Source organism: Lissotriton vulgaris, chromosome 3_2, assembly GCF_964263255.1.
Source record: "Lissotriton vulgaris chromosome 3_2, aLisVul1.2, whole genome shotgun sequence".
NCBI lineage: Eukaryota > Metazoa > Chordata > Amphibia > Caudata > Salamandridae > Lissotriton > Lissotriton vulgaris.
This window is the reverse complement of record NC_141690.1, coordinates 160,261,602-160,286,272: the sequence shown is the minus strand read 5'-3', so window position 1 is coordinate 160,286,272 and position 24,671 is coordinate 160,261,602. Positions and strand designations below refer to the sequence as shown.

Genomic DNA, 24,671 nt, shown 5'->3' with positions numbered 1-24,671 from the left:
ACACCGCCATTGAGGCCGCTGCCTTCACCTGGGCCAAAGGCACTATTCGTGAAGTGCACAAAGCACCAACCTAATCCGACGGATGTCAGCTCCTCTTGCACACATTAACGGATGTGGGTGAATGTCCTATGCCGCACAGTTGTAAGAAACTGATGCACCTATGCTGCGTCACCTCCCCCGCACATTGAGGAACTAACGCCTCTCCTTCTCTGCGTAGCTGTAAGAAACCAACACCTCACCTCCTCTGTGGCAGTGACGAACCGACTCTGCCCAACACAGGTACAGTATCACCTCCCCACGCTGTGTGATACCATTTTTGGGATCATCATCAAAGGTACTGTTTCTCTGGGGATCCGTGTGACTCTGTGGCAGCCCGCGCACCTTGCAATCAGCACCATACTTTGGATTTGATCCTGTCCCTACGTTGAGGTAGCCCCAGTTGGAGCTATTGTTTTATAAGTAATTTATGTTTGAAAGAAGCCTTTTACAAGTGATATTTTGGGTTGTTTATGTTGGATTTTTGTCGTTTTGGTCGTGTTTGGTTTCAATAAAGATATTTTATTTTTCTAAACTGGTGTGGTGTCCATTTGTGGTGTTTTCACTGTGTTACTGTGGATTATTTGCAAATTTTACATATTACATCTGTAGTTTAGCCTGACTGCTCTTTGTCAAGCTACCAGAGGGTGAGCACAAGCAAACTTAGGTGCATACGTTACTCATCCTGACTAGAAGGAAGGGTCCCTATTTGGACAGGTTGTATACCACTGCCAACTAGATACCCCTTATTTTTAACAGATGGTTAGGTGGCTCAATTGAGGGTTATAGAGGTGATTTTGTTACAGAAGACTTCTCAGAGCTTGCTTTAAATATTTTGTGAGGGAGTAAAGGTGTTGGAGGTTGCAGGAGGTGCTGTGAAATATTTGATGATGGATGAAGATTTCCTTGCTGCTGTTAGTACTGACATCGATGTGATCCGCAAGAGCTGTGTGCTTGGTGTTCTGCATCTGCTAGTGGTAGCGTCTTAGGGCTGATTTGAAGATGTCTTTATCTGTGGTGTCTTGACCTGTTTTCCATTTGTGATCCAGTAATTTGCAGTGGCATTTTGTCATCCTGAGTTCCTCTCTAAACCAACTGGCCTGTCATTGGGCTCTTGGTGTTGGGTTTCATTTAAGGGGAGCCAAGATGTTAGTGCATGCAGTGGTAAAGCTGGTAAGGTTCTTTCAATAAGTTGCTGACGTGCTTGGGCCAGTGTGTGGAGAGAGCAGTAGCTCATTTCTCTTCTCATTTCTTTTCCAGCTACGGTGGGTGGTTCAGGCAGTGGTAGGTCTGTCCAGGTCATAGTTGATTGCTTGATTGAACAGAAGTTCTGAAGTCATTTCCTGGAATAAGTGGTTTCACTTCCTTCAAAAGCGAGAGTACCAGAGAGTCTTTGATTTTTTGAGTAACTGTTCCTTGAGGGTGTGATTGGTGTTCAAGATAAAATCCAATAGACTTGGTGTTCAGTGAAAGTTGGGGTTTCAAAGCCATCAAACCTTATGTCATCGAGCCAGGTTTGCATATTTCCTGCTTTATGTCCTTGACAAACAACAGTCTTTGTTGGGTTGAGCTTCTGGTAGGTTCTTGATATCTAGGTCTGGATTAGATGCAGGCTACGTCTGAATTGTTGCAAGAGGAGACTTTCAGGTAGATTTGTGGATCATCATGAAATGTCATTATAATCTTGGGTGAAAGGTTCCATAACTATACGTGACTGTGTGTGATCTTTATTTGAAATACCCAGTTCATGTACTTAATGTAGAATGTTATGGTTGTTTAGATTAATATCTTAAGGTGGAGAAGTGTGGCTCAATCGTTAGAGCGGCAGACCCTAATGTAGAGGTCTAGCCCAGGACCAGGGTTCAATTCCCCGCCTCGGCGGGTCTTGGGCTCAAAATTCCACGGACCTGATAATTCTCGCCTCGGTGCCTATTCCAATCATGGAGTCCCACTCTGCAACTCTGGGCAATAGCTTGCTTAATCTCCACAACGGCCCCCACAACGCTAAGGATGTCCAGGAGTGGATGCCTCACAGGGAAAGCAAGGATGGGTTCCACAGCAGTATTCGTACAAGCGCCTTGAGACCCTTGGGGGTGAGTAGTGCGCTATACAAGTATCAATTTACAATTTTAAGTACCGGAAGGTTCAGAGGAATATATGTGTTTGAATGTGGATAGCATTTGATGACTACTTATTATTCCCTGGTACTGTAGGGGAGCTGTGGCAGAAATAAATCTCTATTAATATTGAAGGGTCTTTCTTGCATTTTCTAGCTTGGACATCCAGAAAAATGTCAAGGGTAACAGAAGTGACATTATGCACACTTTGGCCTTTGGTGGCATCAGAGGGCCCATCTTTTCCACAGCATCTTCCCTCCCAGTAAATCTCACTCTCCGCTCACTCATCTCATCTACCACCAGAAACCATCACCACTTACTGAGCCATCCATGTAATGTACTCCGTATCCGCTTCTAATCCCTCATTCCCTGCACCCATTTAAGGAGCCCAAAATATACTGTGAAAGAGTCACTAAAGACCTATATCCAGTACCTCACGTTCCCTCAAATTAATCCATGCTGTATATTCAATAGCTACGTATTTCGGGGTTGGGCCCTTTGGAAACAGCTGGGTTAAGCCTCCTGTAAATATATATAAAAGCAATTAACCTCACTGTAAATGTTCAAAACATCCCTTTAAATTCAAGGTAAAGTAAATGAATTGTCTTAACCTGTGTATTTTCTTAGAGCTATTTCATGTTCATTTGTGCAGTTCCCTATACACTTAAACATGTCCGTTAGACCACATTCAGACAATAAGCAAACGTATTATTTCATTATACAACACTTTACATGACTTTAACATTATCAAAAACGTGCTCTTATCACCAGTCTGGTACCATACAAAATGCAGAGTTTACAATTGCGATTAATATATATATACTCTTGCTATTAGTGTATCTTGGGGGTTCTAGATCAGTTCTGTTACAGTAGACCTTTGAGTTATTAAGCCTTTTTTGGAGGTCTACTGTATGACAGTTCACCCAAGGAAGACACTCCCCAAATTTCCATCGACGCGTTTCGAACCTCTTATTTCTTTTTGGTTCTCCTCAGGACTCTGACTGGTTAAATTCTCGTTCTTTTTTAATTAGAACTCATTCATTTTTCTTTCAAGGATTCCTCTTCCATATAAAATCGGTTTTCTCCTGTCCTCCTTTAAAGTTAATACTTTATTTAAAGGTTGCAAAGGGGCTTAGCGACTCTCCTGTGACTCTCTGTGACTCTCCTGTTCCAGCTTGCTTCAGTTTTCTGTGCTACCATAGAGGTAGAGGCACAGATTATTTCCTTACATTTACATTACATTAAACTGCAGTTTAAACATGCCTGAAGGTGGCAATATTCACTCATATTACTTCAATACAATAATAGTTTTAAAATGCACATATTCATGAGCAATAATTGCTTACCAAAATAGAATATGAATGAGTTATACACTGCCACTTCTCCCTTAAATATGATTATTCAAAACAGGCCTCCATTTTTCACTATTATTAAAAAGCATGTGTTCCAGCATCTTTGAAAAAAGCTTATGATGCGAAGGCCTTCATAGCAATCACTGTCATTCAACAGCGACGCCAAATGACACCTACTGGAGGGCAATCCTTGAAAATGTACTCCAGTAAAACAAAGAATCTGGGATGAGTGACGTGAAAGTTCCTATATCATCTCGCAGGGCTTAGCATTAATTTCATCGGCTTCAGGCCACGTCACTGCTGGGACATACAAAACAGTAATCCCTTCAGGAAAGACTCCTGTGCATGCTCATTGGATGTCCTGTCATTTGGGTGCCTGTCCATGCTCAGATAGAGTATAAAGCAGCCAGACACTTTAAAGTAATTGCGTAAGTCCAGGTTTAGGGAAAATGTTCATAAAGGTATTTCTGGAAATAGGGTGGGTGCATCCCCTGAGCCCTAGAGTAGAAACTAAGACTGTCCTCTTGATAAGCAATCTCAGTGAGTGAAAACCACAGCATGTAAACACGTCTCCTAGAGCCCTGTTTATAAGTGTCGGCCTGTACTTTTACCAGAGAAGGGAGCCACACACATACACACTCATTCACACTCATGCAGTCACGTATGCACGCACACACACATCCATTCTCAACACTCACTCCCAAATATTAATGCACGAAACATTACAAATAAAATCATATTTACCTGCGCAGCTCTGCCTTGGAGATCCCAGGAAGGTTGGGAGGGCTGCCTTCCCTCACTGGCTGACCAGAGGGAAGGCTGCAGTCCCAAGCCTTGGAGGTCCCAGGAAGGTGTGACTGCTGCCTTCCCTCCTTGGCTGACCTTAGGTGACCAATGAGGGAAGGCAGCAGGCCCTCACTGGTCACAGAGTGGGATGGGGTCAGTGAGACTGCTGACCCCACCCCCACTCTGTGATGAGGTGTCTGTGGGTGGCACTCTGCCCTAGGCACTTCGGGTCTTAGAACTGAAGCATCCAGGTCTGAGGCAATCACTGACACTCCCCTTGGTCATGAGGGGGAGGTCCTCGAGGTGCTTTGCCAGGCTGAAGATGTCACGCCCACAGGAGCCGTGGCTTCTTCAGCCCAGCAAAGTTTAGCTTAGGCAGCATTTAGCATATGTCTAGCACCTGGCTGTCTGACCAGAAAATAAAGAGTGTCTGTCAGACATTCTTTATAGTGACCAATGGTGAGGGGGCATGACCCCTCAGCCCATTAGGGCGGGCTGCGGCGGCTGTTTACTCTCTTTTCTTGTGGTTAATTTAATTCCCCCTGAGACCAGGGATGACAAGAGAGTGTCAGAGGTGCCAAAGGGCAAGACAGAGGTAGCACACGGGTAGCAGCTAGTAATCTTGACTACACCTAGCTGACCTCCAGGAATGGCACAACATCATTAGCAGCCATAAACTGAAAATGCTATTTATAAGACCACTGTAACAATTGTCCTTAATTTTCCTCTGATGAGAAAGAGATTTGAAAAGCATAGAAACATTAACCATACTAGAAATTGAAGCTAACCAGTGACAAAAATGTTCTACTGAATGTGGTTGCTAATATGTGGAGTTTTTGGTATTCATTGATCTGACATTAAGATATTTGCAGTTGGTTCCACTTGCATCATTTCCAGAATGTCCCCTGTTTGTGTATGCTGGCCATTCGTTGTTCAGAAATGTATATGTTGAAACTGAATAGATCTTTTCGATGTTCATAAGGAAACTAGTCTATTTGATACAGTACCACATAAAGCCCTACACTATAAATGCCACCAAATTGGCATTGATGATAATTCATGTGAGACAGGTACTGCTGGCTAAAATAGAGGTTTCAGAGAGCAGTGACTGGAACATCATCGAAGTGGTGTAAGGTACAGTCTTAACATATTAAGAGATGACTACAAAGTGATTGGTGTGTATTACCTTGTAATGTTGGTCAGCAGTTGGATGCCAAAGTGTTTTCATAATGCCAATGTGCAAATTGGGGGGATGAGTGATCTGTTCACAGATCATATGAAACATGGAGATGCACCACAAAAACAACCAAAAAAGAACAAGGTTATGATTCTTCTATTTATTTATTTTTCTTCTCTCTGTTTTGTAAAGTTTCACACATATATAGTGAATACAGCCAACGTGTTTCACCCGTAGAATGGGGTCATGCAGGAAATCTATAGATCTATCAAAACGAGGTACAGCGGATGGACGTCGGTTACACAAACACCAGTCGTAGTGTTCTACAGAGCCTACTGGCCTGTTTCACCATCTTTACTATTATTACTACCCTCCTGTCGTCAAGATCACCCTGGGGCTGTTAATATTGTAACTTTCGCCCGGCAATACTGTTGACAATCATGACGGATTAAACTTGTCTCTTGTGATGTACCATACGGATCATTGACATCACACATCATCTCGGGTTTCCAAAAATTGTACAAAAGTGAGAGTAAAAAAAGAAAATACAGACAAGAATCAAAACATTGTTCCTTTTTGGTTATTGTTGTGGTGCATCTCTACGTTTCATATTGTCAAGTAGTCAAGTAGTCAAAACAAGCTTTATTCGATTACATTTAAAATCATAAAAGCAACAAGACAGCATAAATTTAAAAATTGATTACAATGTAACAAAGTTCATGAAGTTAAAAGACATTCAAGAGTCAAAATCTGTGACAATGTCCAATGTACGTAGATATAATTGTCATTTATAACCATTCGATGGTTTATGCAACTTGGCAGCAAGTGCTTGCATTGTGTGCACACATTGATACACATTTATTCCTAATGATAACACTTGGAACAACAGGTCAGGTGCAGTCTGCACGGATCGCTGCCTTGGCTTCATTGGTACTGCTGACAGATGATGGCAATTTTACAGAGTACAACTACTGTAAATCCATAATAGCATGGTGGGGGCGGCTGACTGGTGTACAACACTGAAAGGAAAATTATGACTTTATACAATCTGTCCATTTTCATCAAAGCCAAAGCAGTGGATAAATTGACATCCGTGCATTCATGGATATCACTCCTGTAAAGGAGTTTAAAGAATCCTCAGTGGACCGCAAATTGCGTATGTCAAAAGGCAACTAAGACATCAACAAGACAATTAGCATAGCTGCCACTAAATGCCCTTGGGCCAACTGGAGCTTCATACAGTCCTCCTGCTCTGGCTCAAGGAGTGGCTGGGATGCTTTTTGCAAAGACTACAGTGACAGTCTTACCCTCCGCGTGGCATCATTGTAATTGTAATTGCAGTTATATAGCACTTACTACCCCTGACGAGGAGTCAAAGCATTTTCGGCAAGTAGCACGCTACTCCAGAACCCAAAAATGATTAGTGGTGAATTAGTAAAGGGAAATATGAAATTAATTTGAGCATGGGACATGTGAGTCTGTTATTTGGATTGAAAATTACCAGTGGAAGGATAGAAGAGGGAAGGGTTTGCATTTAATTAGCACTGCTACCCTGATGAGGCGTCAGAGGGATTTTTGGTGAGTAGCACGCTTCTCCGTAACCCTAACAGGGTTAGTGGTGAATTAGTCTTGAAGGGTCTTGCAAGTGTTTATTTGGAGACCATAGCAGTAGGAGGGGGCTTGGGATGGGTAAAGAGGAGATGGAGGAGAGGCGAGTCAGAGGAAAGGTTTTAGAAAGGCTTGTTTGGGAGATCTGAATAGTAAAAGAGGTTTGAGATTATGCAAGGAGAGGTAGAGGATGGAAGAGTCTAGAAAGGGTTATTTCAGGGGTCAGTAGTAGAAATGGGTTTGGGATGAGTCAGAGAGTGTGGGTAGAGGATATATTGAGAGAGGTATAGGGTGAAAAATAGGGTAGAGCAATGGTAGAAAGAGGTTTGGGATGAGTCAGAGAGTGGATGTAGAAGATAAATTGAACGAGGTATAGGGTTAGATATAATGTGGTGCATTGGATATGCTGAATTAGGACAAAATTACAAATATAAAGATACATAAGTACATGTAAGGTATATATGTATAAGAAAGATAATATATCTAGATTTAAGTTGCATTTAATAAACTCATACTTTTAAGTGCTGCTGTACTAATATATTTGTTTTTATAATTTATATTTTTTTTATTCAATAGTGAAGCAATTGTAAATAAATAGTTATGATAAAAAATGTACTTATTTATGCAGTGACCTATGTATGTTAAACATAGAATCAAATATCCATAAGTAGTATGTACATTTGTTAAGCAGAAACTAACACATTTCTATATATTTATAAACATAATTATTATACCCAATTATAAAAAGTAATACACATATCTAGCTACATATATATAATCCAAATAAATGCATATATTCACACAGGGATATGCTGTATATTCATGTTTGAGTATGGTGATTATGTGGGGAAGAGCCAACTCTTGAGGAGTCTTTTGAAGATAAGGTAGTTATTCATGGATCTTATGTTTGGGGGTAACGTGCTCCATAGTTTGGCTGTTTAAAAAGGGAAGGATGTGCCACCTATGTGTTTTTCTTGTAATGTGGGATTTTGAGTCAAGGTGGCAATCTAGAACAGAGGTTTCTTTGTTGAATGTGCTTGGTGATTTTATTCCTCATCAAGAGCATGTATCACTTTGTGGGTGATACAAAGCAGCTTGAATGTGGATCTTCTGTCAACTGGTAACTAATGCAGAGCCTTCAAGGTAGAGGAGATGTAGGCTTGTGATTTTATAGGTAAGAGTAGTCTGGCAGCAGAGTTCTAAATCTGTTGTAGTATTTTCGTAGTTCTTAAAGATGATCCATGGTAGAGGTTATTGGAGGAGTTTAAACACAACAAGGGATAGTTGCCTTTACCTGATTGGGAATTCCAGGTGGGGGAAGTTGCGTCACAGAGTTTTTATTGTAATGAAGTTAGTTTGTCTACTTGGGCATTGATAGCTTGGAGTTCATGGCAATTCTGAGGTCTCATACAATCTTAGATAACTTACGTGATGTTCCCAGATCATCAGGCCAGACGGCAGGCGAGTCATCATTTTTCCAATTGCCGCGTGTGAGTATTTCTGTTTTGGAAGCATTCAATTTGAGATGGCTCCATGTCATCCACTGATCAACAGCTCTGAGTTTCCAATGTCTTTGAGGCTTTGCAGTTTAAGGAGTATTTGTGTGTCATCTGCATAGTTATAGCATGTGAGGTGAAATTCATTGATCAGTGCCGGTAATGACTTCATGTAGATGTTGAAAAGCATGGATGAGATGATAGAGCCTTGAGGGACCCCTGCTTTTGTGAAATACGGTTTGGATGAGAAAGGGGGCATATAGATGACATTATTTCAGTTTTAAAGGCAGGATGTGATGAGGTTCTGTGCGATCCGAACCCGTGTTTTCGGCATCGTGGTACCGAGACGATTTTGGTGCCGAAGAACCGTAAATGGTCCATTTAGCATAGTACAGTGTTTTCGCTGCGCTACTGGCACAGATGCACTATGAAGTAGGGCATTCTGTTGTAAAACCCACGGCATCCATTTTGTATACGGCCTCCATTTTGTCGCTTGCCCTCACGCAGTCAATGACCGAGCGATAACCCTGCCTGAATCACCTTGCGAGGGACACGTAGGCCCTAATGTGAGAACACAGATGCCGCGTGACTCGGCAGGAAACTGCCCTTTTCCCAGGGGCCAGCCTCACCATACTGGTTCTTTGTGTTCGTTCTGCCTGATTATAAGTGTATGACTGTAAGCAGATGCCGTGCCCGTTTATGACCCACAAACACCCCTTTTCTTACTTTACCATCTTCTCCTTCGTATTCAGCTTTCTCCCCTCTGGCCTTTTACTAGGGGGAGGCAACACTTTTTACAATAAGGCGGACCGATACATGTATAGAAAACTGTCATGAAGTCGTGATCGAACACCGGGTGCATATAAATGATTATTGTTGGTACACTGTTTATTGGTCGCATGGGATACTGAACGGGGCATGTGAAATATTCGAACTATGTTGCCTGAAGGTATATTTTTTGTATATAAGGAGCGACCCACTTTGGACAAATCGAACAGTCTCCTAGATTCTGCCTTGTGTGTATCTATGATATCTGTGTCCCTGCAGTGAATAAACTTTGGTCTCTGACACCGCCACCGAGAAGCCCGAGTCTTTGTTTATTTGTGCACTGAGACAGGTGGAACTCAGGGGTCATATAGGGTGTTGCTTCCCTGACACCTCTGGACTCTAAAAGTCCGGAACCTCAGTGATCCAGTCGATAGCATTAATTTCTATGCCAGGTTTGTAAAGTCTTTATATTAGTGTTCATGGTCGACTGAATCAAAGGAAGCTGAAAGGTTCAAGAGAAGTAGTGCAGCAAACTATATTCTTAAGGTCATCCCAGATGGTAGGTTCTGTGCCTCTTCCTGGACGTAACCCTGTATGGAAGTCTGAAAGGATGGAATTATCTTCAATGAATTGTCACATCTGGGCAAATGCTGGTCTTTCTATCAGTTTGCCCAGGTAAGGACCATTTATAATTGGTCTGTAGTTGTCTGGGTTAAGCGGAACAAGTTTTTTTTTCTTTAGTATCGGCGGGTGTATGAGTTTTTAAAATCATCTGGAAATATTCCTGTAGTTAAGTAAGTGCTCTTACTAGTGTGGCAGCAGAGGTAGGTAGAAGAATTTCTTGAAGGTTTGTGGTGGACACGAGTGAGAAGGGCTGCCGGCAGGCCTGATTGCTTTGACCAGGTCCATAAATTCATTTTGAGGTATTTGTTGGAAGGAATGCAGAGGTTAGGTTGCATTCAGACGCTAAGAACCACAGAAGTTTGTGAAGATTTATTTGTAATGAACACAGCACCAGCAACGCTGGCAAAAACCAGCACTCTCAGTTTAACTGTCCACATAGAACACTTCACCAAGTTTCTTTAACATTCATGGCATGCACTACCTACATTTAAAGGCACAATCACTAGGAGAATACAACACATCCTTCTTACTTAATAATAAAAACACAGCTAAAAACAAGCAGGAAAAAAGAAGAGAGAGAAATGGAAACGCAAGAACATAGCCAAATAAACATGTGAATGTAATATGAATACTATTGGAAAATCAAGGAAAAGTCAGGAAGGTAAACAGCAAATAAGAACATTAATACAAAACATAATGTTAAAATCGCACAATCGCATTCTATAATTATGTTGCCACTGCAAAGAAAGGTAAGGTTAAACAAGGAAAAAGAAGTATTAATATAAAACATAATCATTAAGACACAAAGGCACATTTTTTAACCTTGTCAACCTGGGTCTCTGTAGCGCATTCCTTCCAACTTTTTCTAAGGAACACCCATCTAGACACTGGTGTGCTGTTAGGAGTCCTTCACAATTCTGGATCTACTCCATCCCATCCTTCCTTGTTGCCAGTATTAAGATGCTAGTCACCGCAGAAGTTTGTGAAGATTTATTTGTAATGAACACATCACCACCAACGCTGGCAACTACCAGCTCTCTCGGTTCAACTATCTACATAGAACCCTCCCCCAAGATCCCTTAACATTCCTAGCATGTGCTACCTACATTTAAAGGCACAAGCACTACGAGAATACAACAGTTAGCCTACTCTTGGAGGTTTTTTTGGAAAAGGGTTGGTGCTGGTGTTTTTTTGTGTTTTAATAATAATATTAATAATACTGATTCTTGTATAGCGCGAACAGCTACCTCGCGAGGAGGTGTCCCGGCGCTGAAAAGAAACCGCAGCAGCAGAGAGGAATGCAGGGAGAGGTACTAGGCTTTCTGTCCAAAGAGCCAAGTCTTTAGGAGTTTCCTAAAGATGGCTTCTGATGGGGCAGATTGGATGGCAGAGGGGAGGGAGTTCCAAAGCTTCGCAGTGCCTACCGAGAAAGATCTACCTCCGAGTCTCGCCCTTCTCGCTCGAGGTACAGCCAGTAGGGTCTGCGAGTTTGATCTCAGGTGTCTCTCTTGATGGTAGCGGGGGAGTCGGAGTTTAAGATAATTGGGACAAGTCCCTTTTTGTGCTCTGTAAGCTAGGGTGATCGCTTTGAATTTTACTCTGCTTGTCACTGGAAGCCAGTGCAGCTCGTGAAGTTGCGGAGAGATATGATGTTTAAAAGGCACGTGTTTTATCAATCTCGCAGCCGCATTCTGCACGCTCTGCAGGCGTTGTGTCAGATATTTCGGGAGGCCAAGATAGAGGCCGTTCGAATAATCCAGTCTGGATGTGACTGTCGCATGTACCACCGATTTACGACAGTCAGTTGGTAGAAGAGAGAGAAATTTTCGGAGGTTGCAGAGTTTAAGTGGCAGCTAGAGGTGACTTGTTGTATGTGAGAGGAGAAGGAAAGCGTCTCGTCCCACCATACACCCAAATTTTTTGCCTTGGTGCCAGGGGTGGGAGCAGGACCCATTTCGGTGGGCCACCAGAGGTCAGGGGAGGGTGGAGTACTTTTCCCAAAGAATAGTACCTCGGTTTTGCTAGCATTCAATTTTAGCTTGTTAGTGTTCATCCATCTGGCTACGTCACTAAGACAGCCTTTTATTTTGCTGATCGCTGCTTCTGACACCTCAACGTATGGGAAGACTAGTTGCGTATCATCTGCATACGAAATCGCCTTGACTCCCCATTTGGCGATTAAGGTAAAAAGTGGGGCCAGATAAACAATGAAAAGTAGCGGGCTGAGGGCGGACCCTTGCGGGACACCACACCACAGCCGTTTGGGTTCAGAGGAAAAAGCGCCCAGAGCTACTTTCTGAGAGCGGTTCGTAAGATAGGAGTGCAACCAGCTCAGTGCCTTGCCCTCTAAGCCAATATCCTTCAATCTGAGCAGCAATCTACCGTGATCCACAGTATCGAAGGCGGCAGATAGATCCAGGAGCACCAGCATGGCCGATGCTCCTGAATCCAGCGACCACCTGATTGACTCAGCCACCTCAATGAGGGCAGTTTCAGTGCTGAAGCCGGCCCTGAAACCAGACTGTGTTTCGTGTAGTATGCCACTTTTTTCGATGAAACTATTGAGTTGGCGTTGGATAAGTTTTTCCAGCATTTTTCCCGGGGCTGCTATTAGGGAGATGGGGCGGAGATTGCTCAGATCATTGGGAGCGGCAGTGGCTTTTTTTTTCAATGGGAGAAGAGTGGCATGTTTCCAGCGGTCGGGGAACGTGCCAGTCTCGATGGACATGTTCCAGATGTGTAGGAGTGGCCCTACCGTGGCATCCGACATCATTTTCCACAGTTTGGGGGGGCATGGGTCATCAGGAGCACCTGATTTGCATTTGTGTAGTTCTTTCAATGCATCCTCGTGGGTGATTGGGAGGAACCGAGTTAAGGGAGGGGTAGGCATCTCAATGATATCGTGGTCTGCCATAATTGTTGGCTCGGAGGGGGTGAAGGAGTCATAGACCTTCAGGATTTTTTTGTCGAAGAAATCCGAGATATCCTCACAGAGTTTGCTAGAGGGAATAATTTCTGTTTGAAGAAGGACTGAACTATTTTAAAAATGTCTTTGCTCAGTTGTTCCGCTTGTTGAATAGAGGATACAAAGAACAGTTTTTTTGCTTTTTTTATGGAGTGATGGAGGCTGTGCAGGGCTTTTTTATAGCAGTTTTTTGCAGGTTCGGAGTAGCTAGCCCGCCACTGACGTTCTAGTCTTTTGCATTTGCTTTTTTCAGCTATCAGTTCTGCAGAGAACCAGGGGGCAGACGAGCATTCTCTTCGTGAAGTGGCTATTTTGGGCGGAGCAATAGAGTCTACTGTGCTGCTAATCCAGTGATTCAGTAGTATTGCATCAGAGTTCACATCTGCTGATAGTAAAGGGGGGGCAGCTGCGAGCGCGGGACAGAGGGTCTCGGTGGATAAGTTATCCCAGTTTCTTCGTACATACGTGCGTTTTCCTGTAGTTCGAGAGCAAGCAGGGAAAGAGATTAGGAAGGGGACGAGGAAGTGATCTGTCCATAGAAGTGGCAGCGGGGGTTTAGTTGTGGTATCCGGAATGTTAGAGAAAATGAGGTCCAGCATATGGCCTGCCTGGTGCGTGGTACCGGAGGTGATAAGGGCTAGATTTGCTGATTGAAGTGTGTTAATAAGTTGGGAAGCCAAAAGACAGTCAGATCTGTCTGCATGAACGTTAAAGTCACCGACTACTATATAGTGTTGGTGAGAGAGAGTGTTTTGGACTATGAAGTCCATAAGTTCATGGGTATGGGCCGGAGAACAGTCCGGGGGTCTATATATTATCAGGCCAGCTAGGGACGTTTGAGGGTTGATTTGGAGGCAGAAGTGTAGCCCCTCTATGCCGGCGAGGGTGGTAGGAGTGGAAGAGGATAAGGTGTATTTATCTTTAAAGATAATAGCCACTCCGCCACCTCTTCTGTTCCACGCTTATGGTGGACAAAAGGATTCAGAAATGGGGGTGGTGATGGAAGCCCTGATCTGTTGAATGGGTAAGAGTGTTCTGCTTATTTCAGAGACTCTGTCCATCACCACCCCCTTTTCTGAATCGTTTTGTCCACCATAAGCGTGGAAGGGTATACTCAGACATGAGTCCCTTGCTCACTGCACCATCAGGATTCAAGCAAGCCGGGCCGAAGACGGCTGTAATGCCAGAAACCGGTCCCCGGAAGCTTGTTTCCTTTCCAGTATAAGAATTGGCTTGGTAGTTTGGGCTGCCCTGTTCCCATGATGCACTGGGCCAGGGTCAGACTAATTTGCATGTAGCCAGGTTCTGAGCTGGGACGGTGCAGTGAGCTAAAAAACGGTGATGGATCAAGCCCTGATCTGTTGACTGGGTAAGAGTGTTCTGCTTAATTCAGAGACTCTGTCCATCACCACCCCCTTTTCTGAATCGTTTTGTCCACCATAAGCGTGGAAGTGTATACTCAGACATGAGTCCCTTGCTCACTGCACCATCAGGATTCAAGCAAGCCAGGCCGAAGACAGCTGTAATGCCAGAAACCGGTCCCCGGAAGCTTGTTTCCTTTCCAGTATAAGAATTGGCTTGGTAGTTTGGTCTGCCCTGTTCCCATGATGCACTGGGCCAGGGTCAGACTAATTTGCATGTAGACAGGTTCTGAGCTGGGATGGTGCAGTGAGCTAAAAAACGGTGATGGATCAAGCCCTGGTCTGTTGACTGGGTAAGAGTGTTCTGCTTAATTCAGAGACTCTGTCCATCACCACCCCCTTTTCTGAATCGACTTGTATAATCTGTTAAGTTTCTTTAGGTGAAGATTGTCTTGATTGGTGTTTGTTTTGAGCCAGGTGCATTGCAGCTTTCTAATTTGCTGTTGTATCTTTTTCTAGCTCTGTATATCTCCAAGGTGCCAGTTTTCGTTTGCTCTTTTGTGTTATTGTTAGTGGTATTTAAATAGCAAAAGCTTCCTGTAGCTACTCATATAGTTTTTAAACTGAATTTATTGTGCCTATATCTGTATTGAATGTTAGTTGTGTTTCTAAGTATTCAAAATTGAGTTTGTTCCACGGTCGTTAGGTGGATGCAAGTAAAGTGGTGTTAGGTGTGTTGCTTTGTGTTGTTTTATGTTGGAATGCAAGCAAATGGTGATCTGACCATGTGACTGCAGTGTTTGTGTAATGCAGGCACAGAACCAAGTAGGTTACTAATCCTAATTTCTGAGCTCCTGCCGTGCTGCACGGGATGGCCTTTTGACCTCTACACCAGCCTCTGGTGTTAGTGACCACCTGTAACATCAGTAAAGACACAGCACACAACTGCGCAAACAAAAACATCAATACAAGGAAAGTGGATTCAATAAATTCTCACAATGAAAAAGTAGCAGAGGGAGCAAAAACAAATAAACCCTTAATTACTGTGAATTATCTTTTGTGTTGAAGTCCCCTAATCCCCTGAAGCAAGCCAGCAGCCAAATATAGGATTGGATTACTCTCTTTCCATTGTACATGCAGTGAGTGGTCTTTTAGTCCATGCATGCAGGACAATGAGCATAACTTCTTGAGAGTGGAAAAGCTTGGCACAAGGACAGCCTCATGCGATGAGCAAAAGAGAGGTGCCAGCCTCACTGAGATGATGCCTCCAGTACTATTGGGGCCAAAGAGGGCACCTAGGAACCTCTGGATTCCTTGATTCTGCATTAGACTTTGGTCACAACATGGCCAGGTGCCCATGGACTTGCTGTGTTGGAGTTATAGCTAGATAGGTGGCTTTGCAGAAGAACTAAACACCTGTTGTCCTTCATAGCACAGGTCACTTGAGAACAAGTCAGCAAAAAGAGCATTCACACATAGAAGAAAGGTAACTACAGCTGTTGTTAAACATTTTTAATTTAATTAGATAATGACACGGTTTATGATGCAAAGCAAACATAGCATCAAGACATTGAACATCTCCACAACTATATGTCGTCAGATTATCAAGCTATGGGTGAAGAAGTGGGCAGGACCACACCGGCAAAACCACAGCCCTTATTCTTCTTCTAATTGGAAGGCAGCTCAATCTCCAGGAATAAGTTGTTATTTTGAAAACCCAGGCAATGAAAGCACTTGCTTGTGGTATTTACTACAGACCAGATAGGATGGTGTATGTGCAATACTACGAGCAGTGGTAAAGTGCACAGAGTCCCAAGGCCAACAAGAATAAGATCACCAAAAATGTAGGAGTGAGGCAAAAATTTCGGGAAAGACCAACCTAAGGCTATCAGGTCTAACAGTGACCCTTCGTGATGATAACAAACATACCCATATATTTTCGGAGAGCAACTCATGTGCCCTGTTCCTGTGTTGCATGGCTCACTAGAAAGGATGCACCTGGTTCTGTCAAACCAGCTGTATATTCAGGAAGGATGGGCCTCCTGCAACAAGGTGATCGACTGGAAAGTCATGGCCATTGACCTTTAGACAATGGCAACGCTTGCAGAGAAAGTATGGGCAAATGTCTGAGCAATGGGGGCATGGATATTGGAAGGTATAGCAGCTGTAGACAAAATATTTTCAGTAGAGACACTACTTACAAGGTCTCCCTTCCGAAACCTGAAGCCTTTACAGCACTCCAGCACAGCACTTTGCCTCATCAATATCTCAGGAGATCCCCTCTGATTGGTTTGGAATCAGTCACTGGTTACTCCCTGACCTCGGTTTTTTTTCTTACACACATCCTGTGTCCTGGCAATTCCTCACACAGGCATCCTGCCTAATAGTGAGCTGCCAAGTTCCTCTGCTGTGAGGAGGGTTGACATCCACACATCAGCTGCCTTCATTGTGCTTATCTTTATAGAGCATGAGCATTACCCATGCATGGGATCAGGGAATCAAATCAAATCAAATCAAATCATCTTTATTCGGTTTTCAGAGAAGACCATACAAGAACAATAAAAACATTTTTTCAATTAAAATACATTAAAACATGTTAAAAGATTAATTTACACATTGATTGCATTCATTGAGACATAATAATCACTCAATATTGAGATTGGGACGGTGATTGATACAGAATTTTAAGAAGGAAACAATCGATTTGGCATATATTTCATTTTCCAGCATTTGCAAGGCTAAAAAGGCTGGACGGCATGTTCGTAGACCCATAATCTTTACTATTGGAATTATCCAATAGGTACGGGGAGCCCCGAAAAATTTGCAAAAAAATACTGTATGAATATTACATTGTGTGGAAACAGAATCACAGGGACAGGGTAAAAGGTGAGTCGACCAGTCATTTTGTTTTGGGAATGAGGTAAGCCTATAAAAATTATCCAATCTAAATCTGGTCAATAGAAATTTTTCAAAATGGTTCAGTTCATATTTTAAATATGGCTCTTACAAGAAGGAGGTTTGAATAGACGGTAGATGTTTAACTGAATTTTTGCCAGCTTCTTGAGCCAATCTAAGGTCTCTCATACGTGACAGACATGACCTTTTTAGTTCTTTTTTTGAAATTTTAGAGATCGAAGTAGGGTCAGAGAAATAAGTCTGGACGCCCAGATCGTTAAAAAACACTTTTACTTGAATGGCCTTATCTTTGGGCGGCCCTCTCCAAGTTTGGCTTTGGCCCTAACTTTATTGCGTGGGTCAGGCTTCTTTATGAACAACCGCTGGCTCAGGTCGTGGTAAATGGCAGAAGTTCTGACCCCTTCCCGTTGGGCCGCGGCACCCGTCAGGGCTGTCCGCTTTCCCCGCTTCTATTTGCGTTGGCACTTGAACCCCTTGCGGCGTGGCTCCGGTGGGAACCCTCGATTAAAGGGATCCGGTGGGCGCCAGATCTAGAGGATCGCGTCTCACTGTATGCCGACGACATCCTTCTTTACTTCACTTCTCCTCAAAAGTCCTTGAACGTGCTCTTCGACGTTCTTACATCCTTTGGTAAGAACTCCGGATTGGTCATCAAGTGGACCAAATCCTGTGTTTATGTCATAGCCGGGGTTCTGCCGCCATTGCCTCGTAGGTTTCCAATTTTGGTGGCGGATGAAGGTTTTAAGTATTTGGGAATTTATGTCTCTAAGGTTACTGCGGTGCGTTATGAACGGAATCTGTACACTCCGCTCCGCCGTCTCAAACAAGATGTGAGGCGATGGCGTGAATTGCCCTTGTCTCCGTTGGGCCGAGCGGCGCTTTTTAAAATGATGTCGCTCCCCCGGTTTCTCTATGCGTTGCAGAATTTCTTCGACCCGGTCCCTGCTCGCTACTTTCGCGAAATCGAAAGTTTACAGCGGCAATTGATCTGGGACGGTCGTGCCCGTATTGCACTGTCTAAGCTCATCCTTCCCTGGTACGACGGCGGTATTGCTTTGCCAAGTATCAGACGTTACTACTGGGCCTCGCACCTGAGCGCCATTAATCACGTAGCGTACTCATCGGAACCCGCTCCTGCCTTTGCCCTGGACAAATTTTTACTGCCCGGTGGCAACTTTAATAGGGCTTTGTACTCGAAGTCGCCAATCCGTCTCCTTACGGGTCCTACGAAGTGTGCGGTGCGGGCCTGGAGGGATGCAACTGTGGCTACGGGCTGGAGTGGCAAGCTGACGCGTATGACCCCATTGTATGACTCGGATCGATTGGGCAACCTTTGGCAGACGAAAGGGTTTGACAGGTGGGACATGATTGGGATCAGTAAAGTGGAGGATCTTTGGGCCAGGGGCACTGTGAAATCCTTTGAAGCCCTGAAACTGGAGTACCAGCTTGATGATAGGGAATATTTCCGGTATATGCAGGTTCGACACGCCTTGTCCTCGGCCTTTCCCCCCCGGGACGGATATTCCACAATCCTCCCCGCTGGAGGATCGTATCCTAGACGGCCACGTCCCTGATAGTACGATTTCCTTAATATATAAGAAGCTCATTAACAACAGAGCTGACCAGCTGGGGAAACTTCGTGCTTCCTGGACAGCGGACGGACTTGAACTAGACGATGAGGACTGGCAGTCGGCTGTTTCTTCCCCTAAGGAGGTGGCTATCCCGGCTCGGCTTCGTTTTGTCCAGCTAAAGATCCTCCACCGTGTGTATGTAACTGGTATGCGACTGGTGCGAATGGGGCTTGTGACGGATGGACGGTGTAGGCGTGGGTGTGGTATGGATGGTACTTTTCTCCATGTTCTATGGGAATGCCCGCTTGTCTCGGCCTTCTGGTCCAGGGTGCACGATGTGATGGGACGTGTCACTGGAGTCCCCCTCCTTCCTGAGGCACGGCGTTGCTTGCTCAATGTGTGGGAGCCTAAGGATTGTACTGCTGCTCAGACGTTCTGGGTCACTCTGGGCAACATGGTTGCCAAGAGGGACATAGCTCAGCTCTGGGGCTCCGCCAAACCACCACGGCTCAGTGCCTGGAAAGATAACATGGACTGGTGCATGTTTCGAGAAAAGACAGTGTATGAGGCACGGGGTCGTCCCAGGAAATGGTCCAGGGTATGGGCACAGTGGAATTCATACCTTGGCGATATTTGTTCCCCTCCACTTGATTACGATGTACCTGTCCCCTCCTCCCCATGATTGGCGTTCCGTATTCTGTTTTCCATATCATCTGTATCCTTTCTCCCTTCATGATCGCCCCCCCTTGCCAGATTCGTTCCTTTCTATATTTACTCCTTTTCCCCTTCCCCCCCCTCTTATGACCCTTGCCAGTATGATACCATGTGTTTGTGTGTTGTTTTTTTTCTTCGACAAAATCATAAAATTAAACCTTTAATATCCTTTTAGTACGGTTTTATGCTCCACGCTATAATGTGCGCTCAGTGATCGCCTTAAAAGTGTACTGTCCTTCTTTATTCTTTCAATATGTGTCATAGCGGCCGGCCCTGAGGGGTTGTAGGCAGACGCTGTGTAATGTGCATTTCATAAATAAAGGTTTTAAAAAAAAAAAACACTTTTACGTATTCCAGCCATCCTATTTTGTGCGATTTATCTAGTGATATACAATCCTCAATAAGGACTCTAGTTAGTAGGCATTGGTCATTCGTCCAGATGCGCCTCCACGTCATTATGGGTTGGATTTTTAAGATGTCCGATTTCCTTGAGTCGATGGCTTTTGACCATGTTAGTTTGCTATCTACTAAAATTCCTAGGTAAGGGTAGGAAGTCGTCATGTCCAGGGCAGTGTTATTAATGTATATGTCCTTTTTTAACTCTTATTCCTTAGCCCCGCAGTCATAGTAAAAGTTTTCTTTATGTTTACTTTTAAGTTCAGAGACGACATGTACTCGCAGTATCTGTCCACCAATCGCTGAAGTTGGACAGGGGTTCTCCCTAAGATAACAGCGTTGTCGGCGTACAATAGTGCCGGTATTGGACGACGCTGAATGGCAGGCAGATCTTTACTGTCTCTCACCATTTCTTGTTCAAGGCTGTTGGTATACAGAGTAAATAGGAAGGGGGCCAGGACACACCCTTGCCTGACCCCCCTCTGTACCTTGAATGATTTGGTGAGATCTCCATCTAGCCCAAATCTGACCCTTGCTGTAGCATTGGAGTAGAGTTCTCTTAAAAAGTTGACCAATGCGGGTTGGCTTACACAGTCAAATGCTGCGCTAAGGTCTACATAGACCATGCACAGAGGCCCACCTTTTGCTGACACATATTTTCCCATTAAAAGAGTAAGGTTTAGTACTTGGTCAACTGTCCCGAGCCCTTCCCTGAACCCATATTGCAGGTCTGAGACAATGCTGTTTTCTTCTGCCCATCATTGGAGTCGTTCCAGAAGGATACGCCCTGCTATTTTACCTAGTGTATCCAAAAGCGAGATGGGCCAATAGCACCCTGGGTTATTACGGTCGCCCTTTTTGAAAATAGGTACAAAAATCGATGTTGACCAGGATTCAACTAGTCCTGCCTGGGTGGTCGCTTCAAGTACTCTTGTCAAAACAGGGGACCATAAATCCAGTTCAGATTTAAATAGGTCTACTGGGACCCCGTCCGGTCCTGGGGCTTTTCCAGATTTTGACTTGTTAAGAGCTTTGATGATTTCATTGTGTTCAAAGCTTATCTGGATGGGATAAGTTGGTTGTATGGAATTATCAGGTAGGTCTAGTGTTAGATCTTCATCTTGTTTAAAGATGTTTGAGAAGTGGTCCACCCAAGCATCAGGATATACAGCTACTTCTAATTTTGGGAATTCCTTATCAACGCAGAGAGACGGTGCTTTAATTGTTCTCCAGAAAGTAATGGAATCCTTGGCAACACAACTTTGATGATGTTTTTTCCATAATGAGTCTTTGATCTGGGCTTGACGTTTCTTTTGGGCTAACTGATAGGCCTTTCTCAAGTCGGCAATTTCTTGCCTGTCCCTTGTGGTTTTAGTTAATGCCTTCTTCAGAATAGTTAGCGCTTTAGTGCATTCAGTGTTAAACCATCCCTTTGATTTGGACCTATTAGATTTTCTAGTAATGATTAGCTCATCTCTTATTACTGTAGTAATGTCTTCGTAACTGGAAAGTATTGTCTCTGGCTGGAATTCTGATCTAAACATGCATTTACTGCTGGCAGAACCTTCTTTAGAATGATCACCAAAAATTCCTTTTGGTCTACATTTGCCCATTTTAGCGTGAAGCCATTTACCTTGTGTACGTTAAGGGATTGTTGGTCCAAGAGGTTCCAGTAAACCTTCTCCCTTACAATGGGGGGAATGGTTATTTGAACACTATTAGGGGCGTGATCACTAAATATATTTATAGAGGTTTCGAATTTATGGATTCTTGAGGCCGTATAGTTAGAAACTAATATATAATCAATTATTGTGTTTGTTACCTGACCATTAAAGGTAGTTGAAAAGGGAACTGGTGGACTAACCAAGTCATTTGCGTAACCCAGATCTGCAATGGCCATGAGCTCGTTCATTCGATTTCCTGTGGCTGTATGTTCAAAATGAGATAGGCTGCTGCACATAGGTGCAGATTAAAATCGCCTCCCCATATTAGCATGATTGACTTATTAGAGTATCTAGTATATACATTTTGAGCAATCCTAAAATACTATTTAAGATCTCGTTAACAATGCACAGTTTGTCAGCGGGAAGCAAAGCGCAGGTTTGTGGGTCCGGTCAGCAGTGTCCCTGTGTCCCAAAAAGATGAGCAGCGCCTGCTCCCCTGGAGCAGGGCGCGTTTTTACAGCGCCTCCGGGCGCGGGAAGTGTGGTGGGCGGCTCCTGCCGCTAGTACCCCTGGGAAAGGTAGTTTCTCCACTCGGCGGCCTGGATGAGACTAGGTGCGGCGGCGGGAGAACAATGCACAGTTTGTCAGAGGGAAGTAAAGCGCAGGTTTGTGGGTCCGGTCAGCAGTGTCCCTGTGTCCCAAAAAGATGATCAGCGCCTGCTCCCCTGGAGCAGGGCGCGTTTTTACAGCGCCTCCGGGCGCGGGAAGTGTGGTGGGCGGCTCCTGCCGCTAGTACCCCTGGGAAAGGTAGTTTCTCCACTCGGCGGCCTGGATGAGGCTAGGTGCGGCGGCGGGAGAACAATGCACAGTTTGTCAGAGGGAAGTAAAGCGCAGGTTTGTGGGTCCAGTCAGCAGTGTCCCTGTGTCCCAAAAAGATGAGCAGTGATTCTATAAAGAAATGAGCAGGATACTTCACACACAAAATATTTAACCATACTTGGCATTTTATATTGTAGTGCTGCAACTTGTGTGTCATTTGAAGTGCTGTTCAATCATTGCCAGATGTGTTGCTAGCCAACTGCTAGCCTTTGTTCAACTTTCTGCACTTCTTGCCCTAAGACCTCCACATCCGAGAAGCCAATCAAAAGACCTCTTCCTGAAATGCTAAAAGTCTGTACAGTAGGGTTGCAGCCTGCCTAGAAGGGCGTTATGGGATTGGTTGGACCTTAATATCAGTATTTTTGAAGTACGGATCCTAGTTCTCTCAGGTTTAAGGAGAGTGTGCAAAATACCGTGTATTTTCATGTTGCATTTATGTAAAGTATTTGTTGAATTTTGGAAAGATGGTTTATGAGACATACCCTTTCCGTTCTCGCGAATAACCTATCAAATCATCTTTTAACTGTATTCCTTAGGGATGGAGTTCCTTATTGTGAAATGGACTACCATGCTAAATTTGGCATAAAATGTGACAGCTGTGAAAAGTATATAACTGGAAAAGTATTAGAGGTAAGTCATGCAACTATAAATCTGACTTCAAAATATACTTGAAACTCTTGGTGACGTATGTCTTTCATTTTCTACATAATGTGCACCTACAGTACAATGCAGATATTGATATGTATTTAGTGTGATATTTTAGCATTTGATAATCAGTTGGTATGATGTCTTAAGGTATCTCAAATTGAGATTCCTTAAATGCAATGCATTAAAGTTAAAAAAATAGTGATTTCGCTATTAGGGGTCGCAAATTACCATGAAGTTGAACTTTATGGTAATTTGAAAACATTTGAAAAATGCACTAAAGTACATTTTTCAAAGTTTCATTTTACACACAAACATGCCCTTAGGGCATGTGTGTGTGCAAGATGTACCCATATGCAGATTTCAGGGGTGCAACAGGGTGTCCTTTTGACACCCTGGCACCCTTGAAATTGCAATCTCAATTTGCGATTCTCTAATTGAGAATTGAGAATTGAGATTGTCTTCCCATTCATTGAATGGGGAGGTATTCCTTGATTGCGACTCGCAATTTGCGAGTCGCAATTAAGGAATTTTAAGAAATCTATTTTTTTAGTGATTTCTTCATGCATAGCATTTTGCTATTCCTTATTAGCGAATCGTTATTTTTCGCTAATAAGGAATAGCAAAACGGGTTCTTGATGCGTCTGGGGGATTATCTTGGCTTTGGTATAAATGACTTCATGTCTGAGAGATTTCTGCTTACTTTGTGTAAAATGTTGCAACGAGATACACTCTCAGAGTTGCCTGGGGACCCTGAGGAGAGATATTTACCCCCACTTTCCGCAGGTTGCATCGCTGGCACCCAGCCCTGTCCCAAGCCCACAGAGGGCCCATTGAGTGCCAACTCTAATTGGTGTGCGCCCGCCATCTTGTCATTGGCGTCTCCAAGCACTAATTGGACTAGTCTCCCCCATCACCTGCTGCCCCAGTGATTTTTGCTCTTTCGATGCAATTGATCCAGGTTTAGGGTACACTCTAAGGGCCAGATGTAGGAAGGTCATTACCGGTCGGTAACGGCCGAAATCGGCCGTTACCGACCGGTAATTGGCTTTTCCCATGTAGGTGGCATATTTACCGATTCAGTAAATACCGAATCGGTATTTACCGATTCGGTATTTACCAAATCGGTGAATGAAATGTAGGAAGCACTTTGAAGAGTGCTTCTGTGTTTACAGGATTCGTTAATTACCACCAACTACTAGTTGGTGGTAAATAACGAATACCTCTGTAAATGCAAATCTGTGCATTTACACCTGTGCCATGTGACAGACATACATGTCCTTAGGGCATGTATGTGTGCCACATGTGCACACAAGCACTATTCAGGGGTGTAACAGGGTGTCAAAGTGACACCCTGCCACCCTTGACTCTTTCCCTATTTTACTGAATCGGTAACTACCGATTCGGTAATTGACATTCATTCCTATGGGCCTCCAGGCCCATAGAAATGAATGGCAATTACTGAATCGGTAATTACCGATTCGGTAATTACCGAAGCTTAACAATTCGGTAATTTTTACTGAATTATTACCTACATAGCATTTACCGATTCTAAAATACTGAATCGGTAAAATTCGGTATTTTAGAATCGGTAAA

At 43.8% G+C, this 24,671-nt stretch overlaps 1 protein-coding gene across 2 annotated transcripts in view; it reads left to right on the top strand.

The window, feature by feature from the left end:
• ABLIM2 (actin binding LIM protein family member 2) overlaps positions 1-24,671 on the top strand; it is a 954,368-nt gene that overhangs the window by 478,882 nt on the left and 450,815 nt on the right. For both annotated transcript variants that reach the window (XM_086964134.1, XM_086964133.1), the window contains exon 6: positions 22,967-23,060. In XM_086964134.1, coding sequence (XP_086820260.1) covers positions 22,967-23,060 — 94 coding nt within the window. The remainder of the gene's footprint in view (positions 1-22,966; positions 23,061-24,671) is intronic.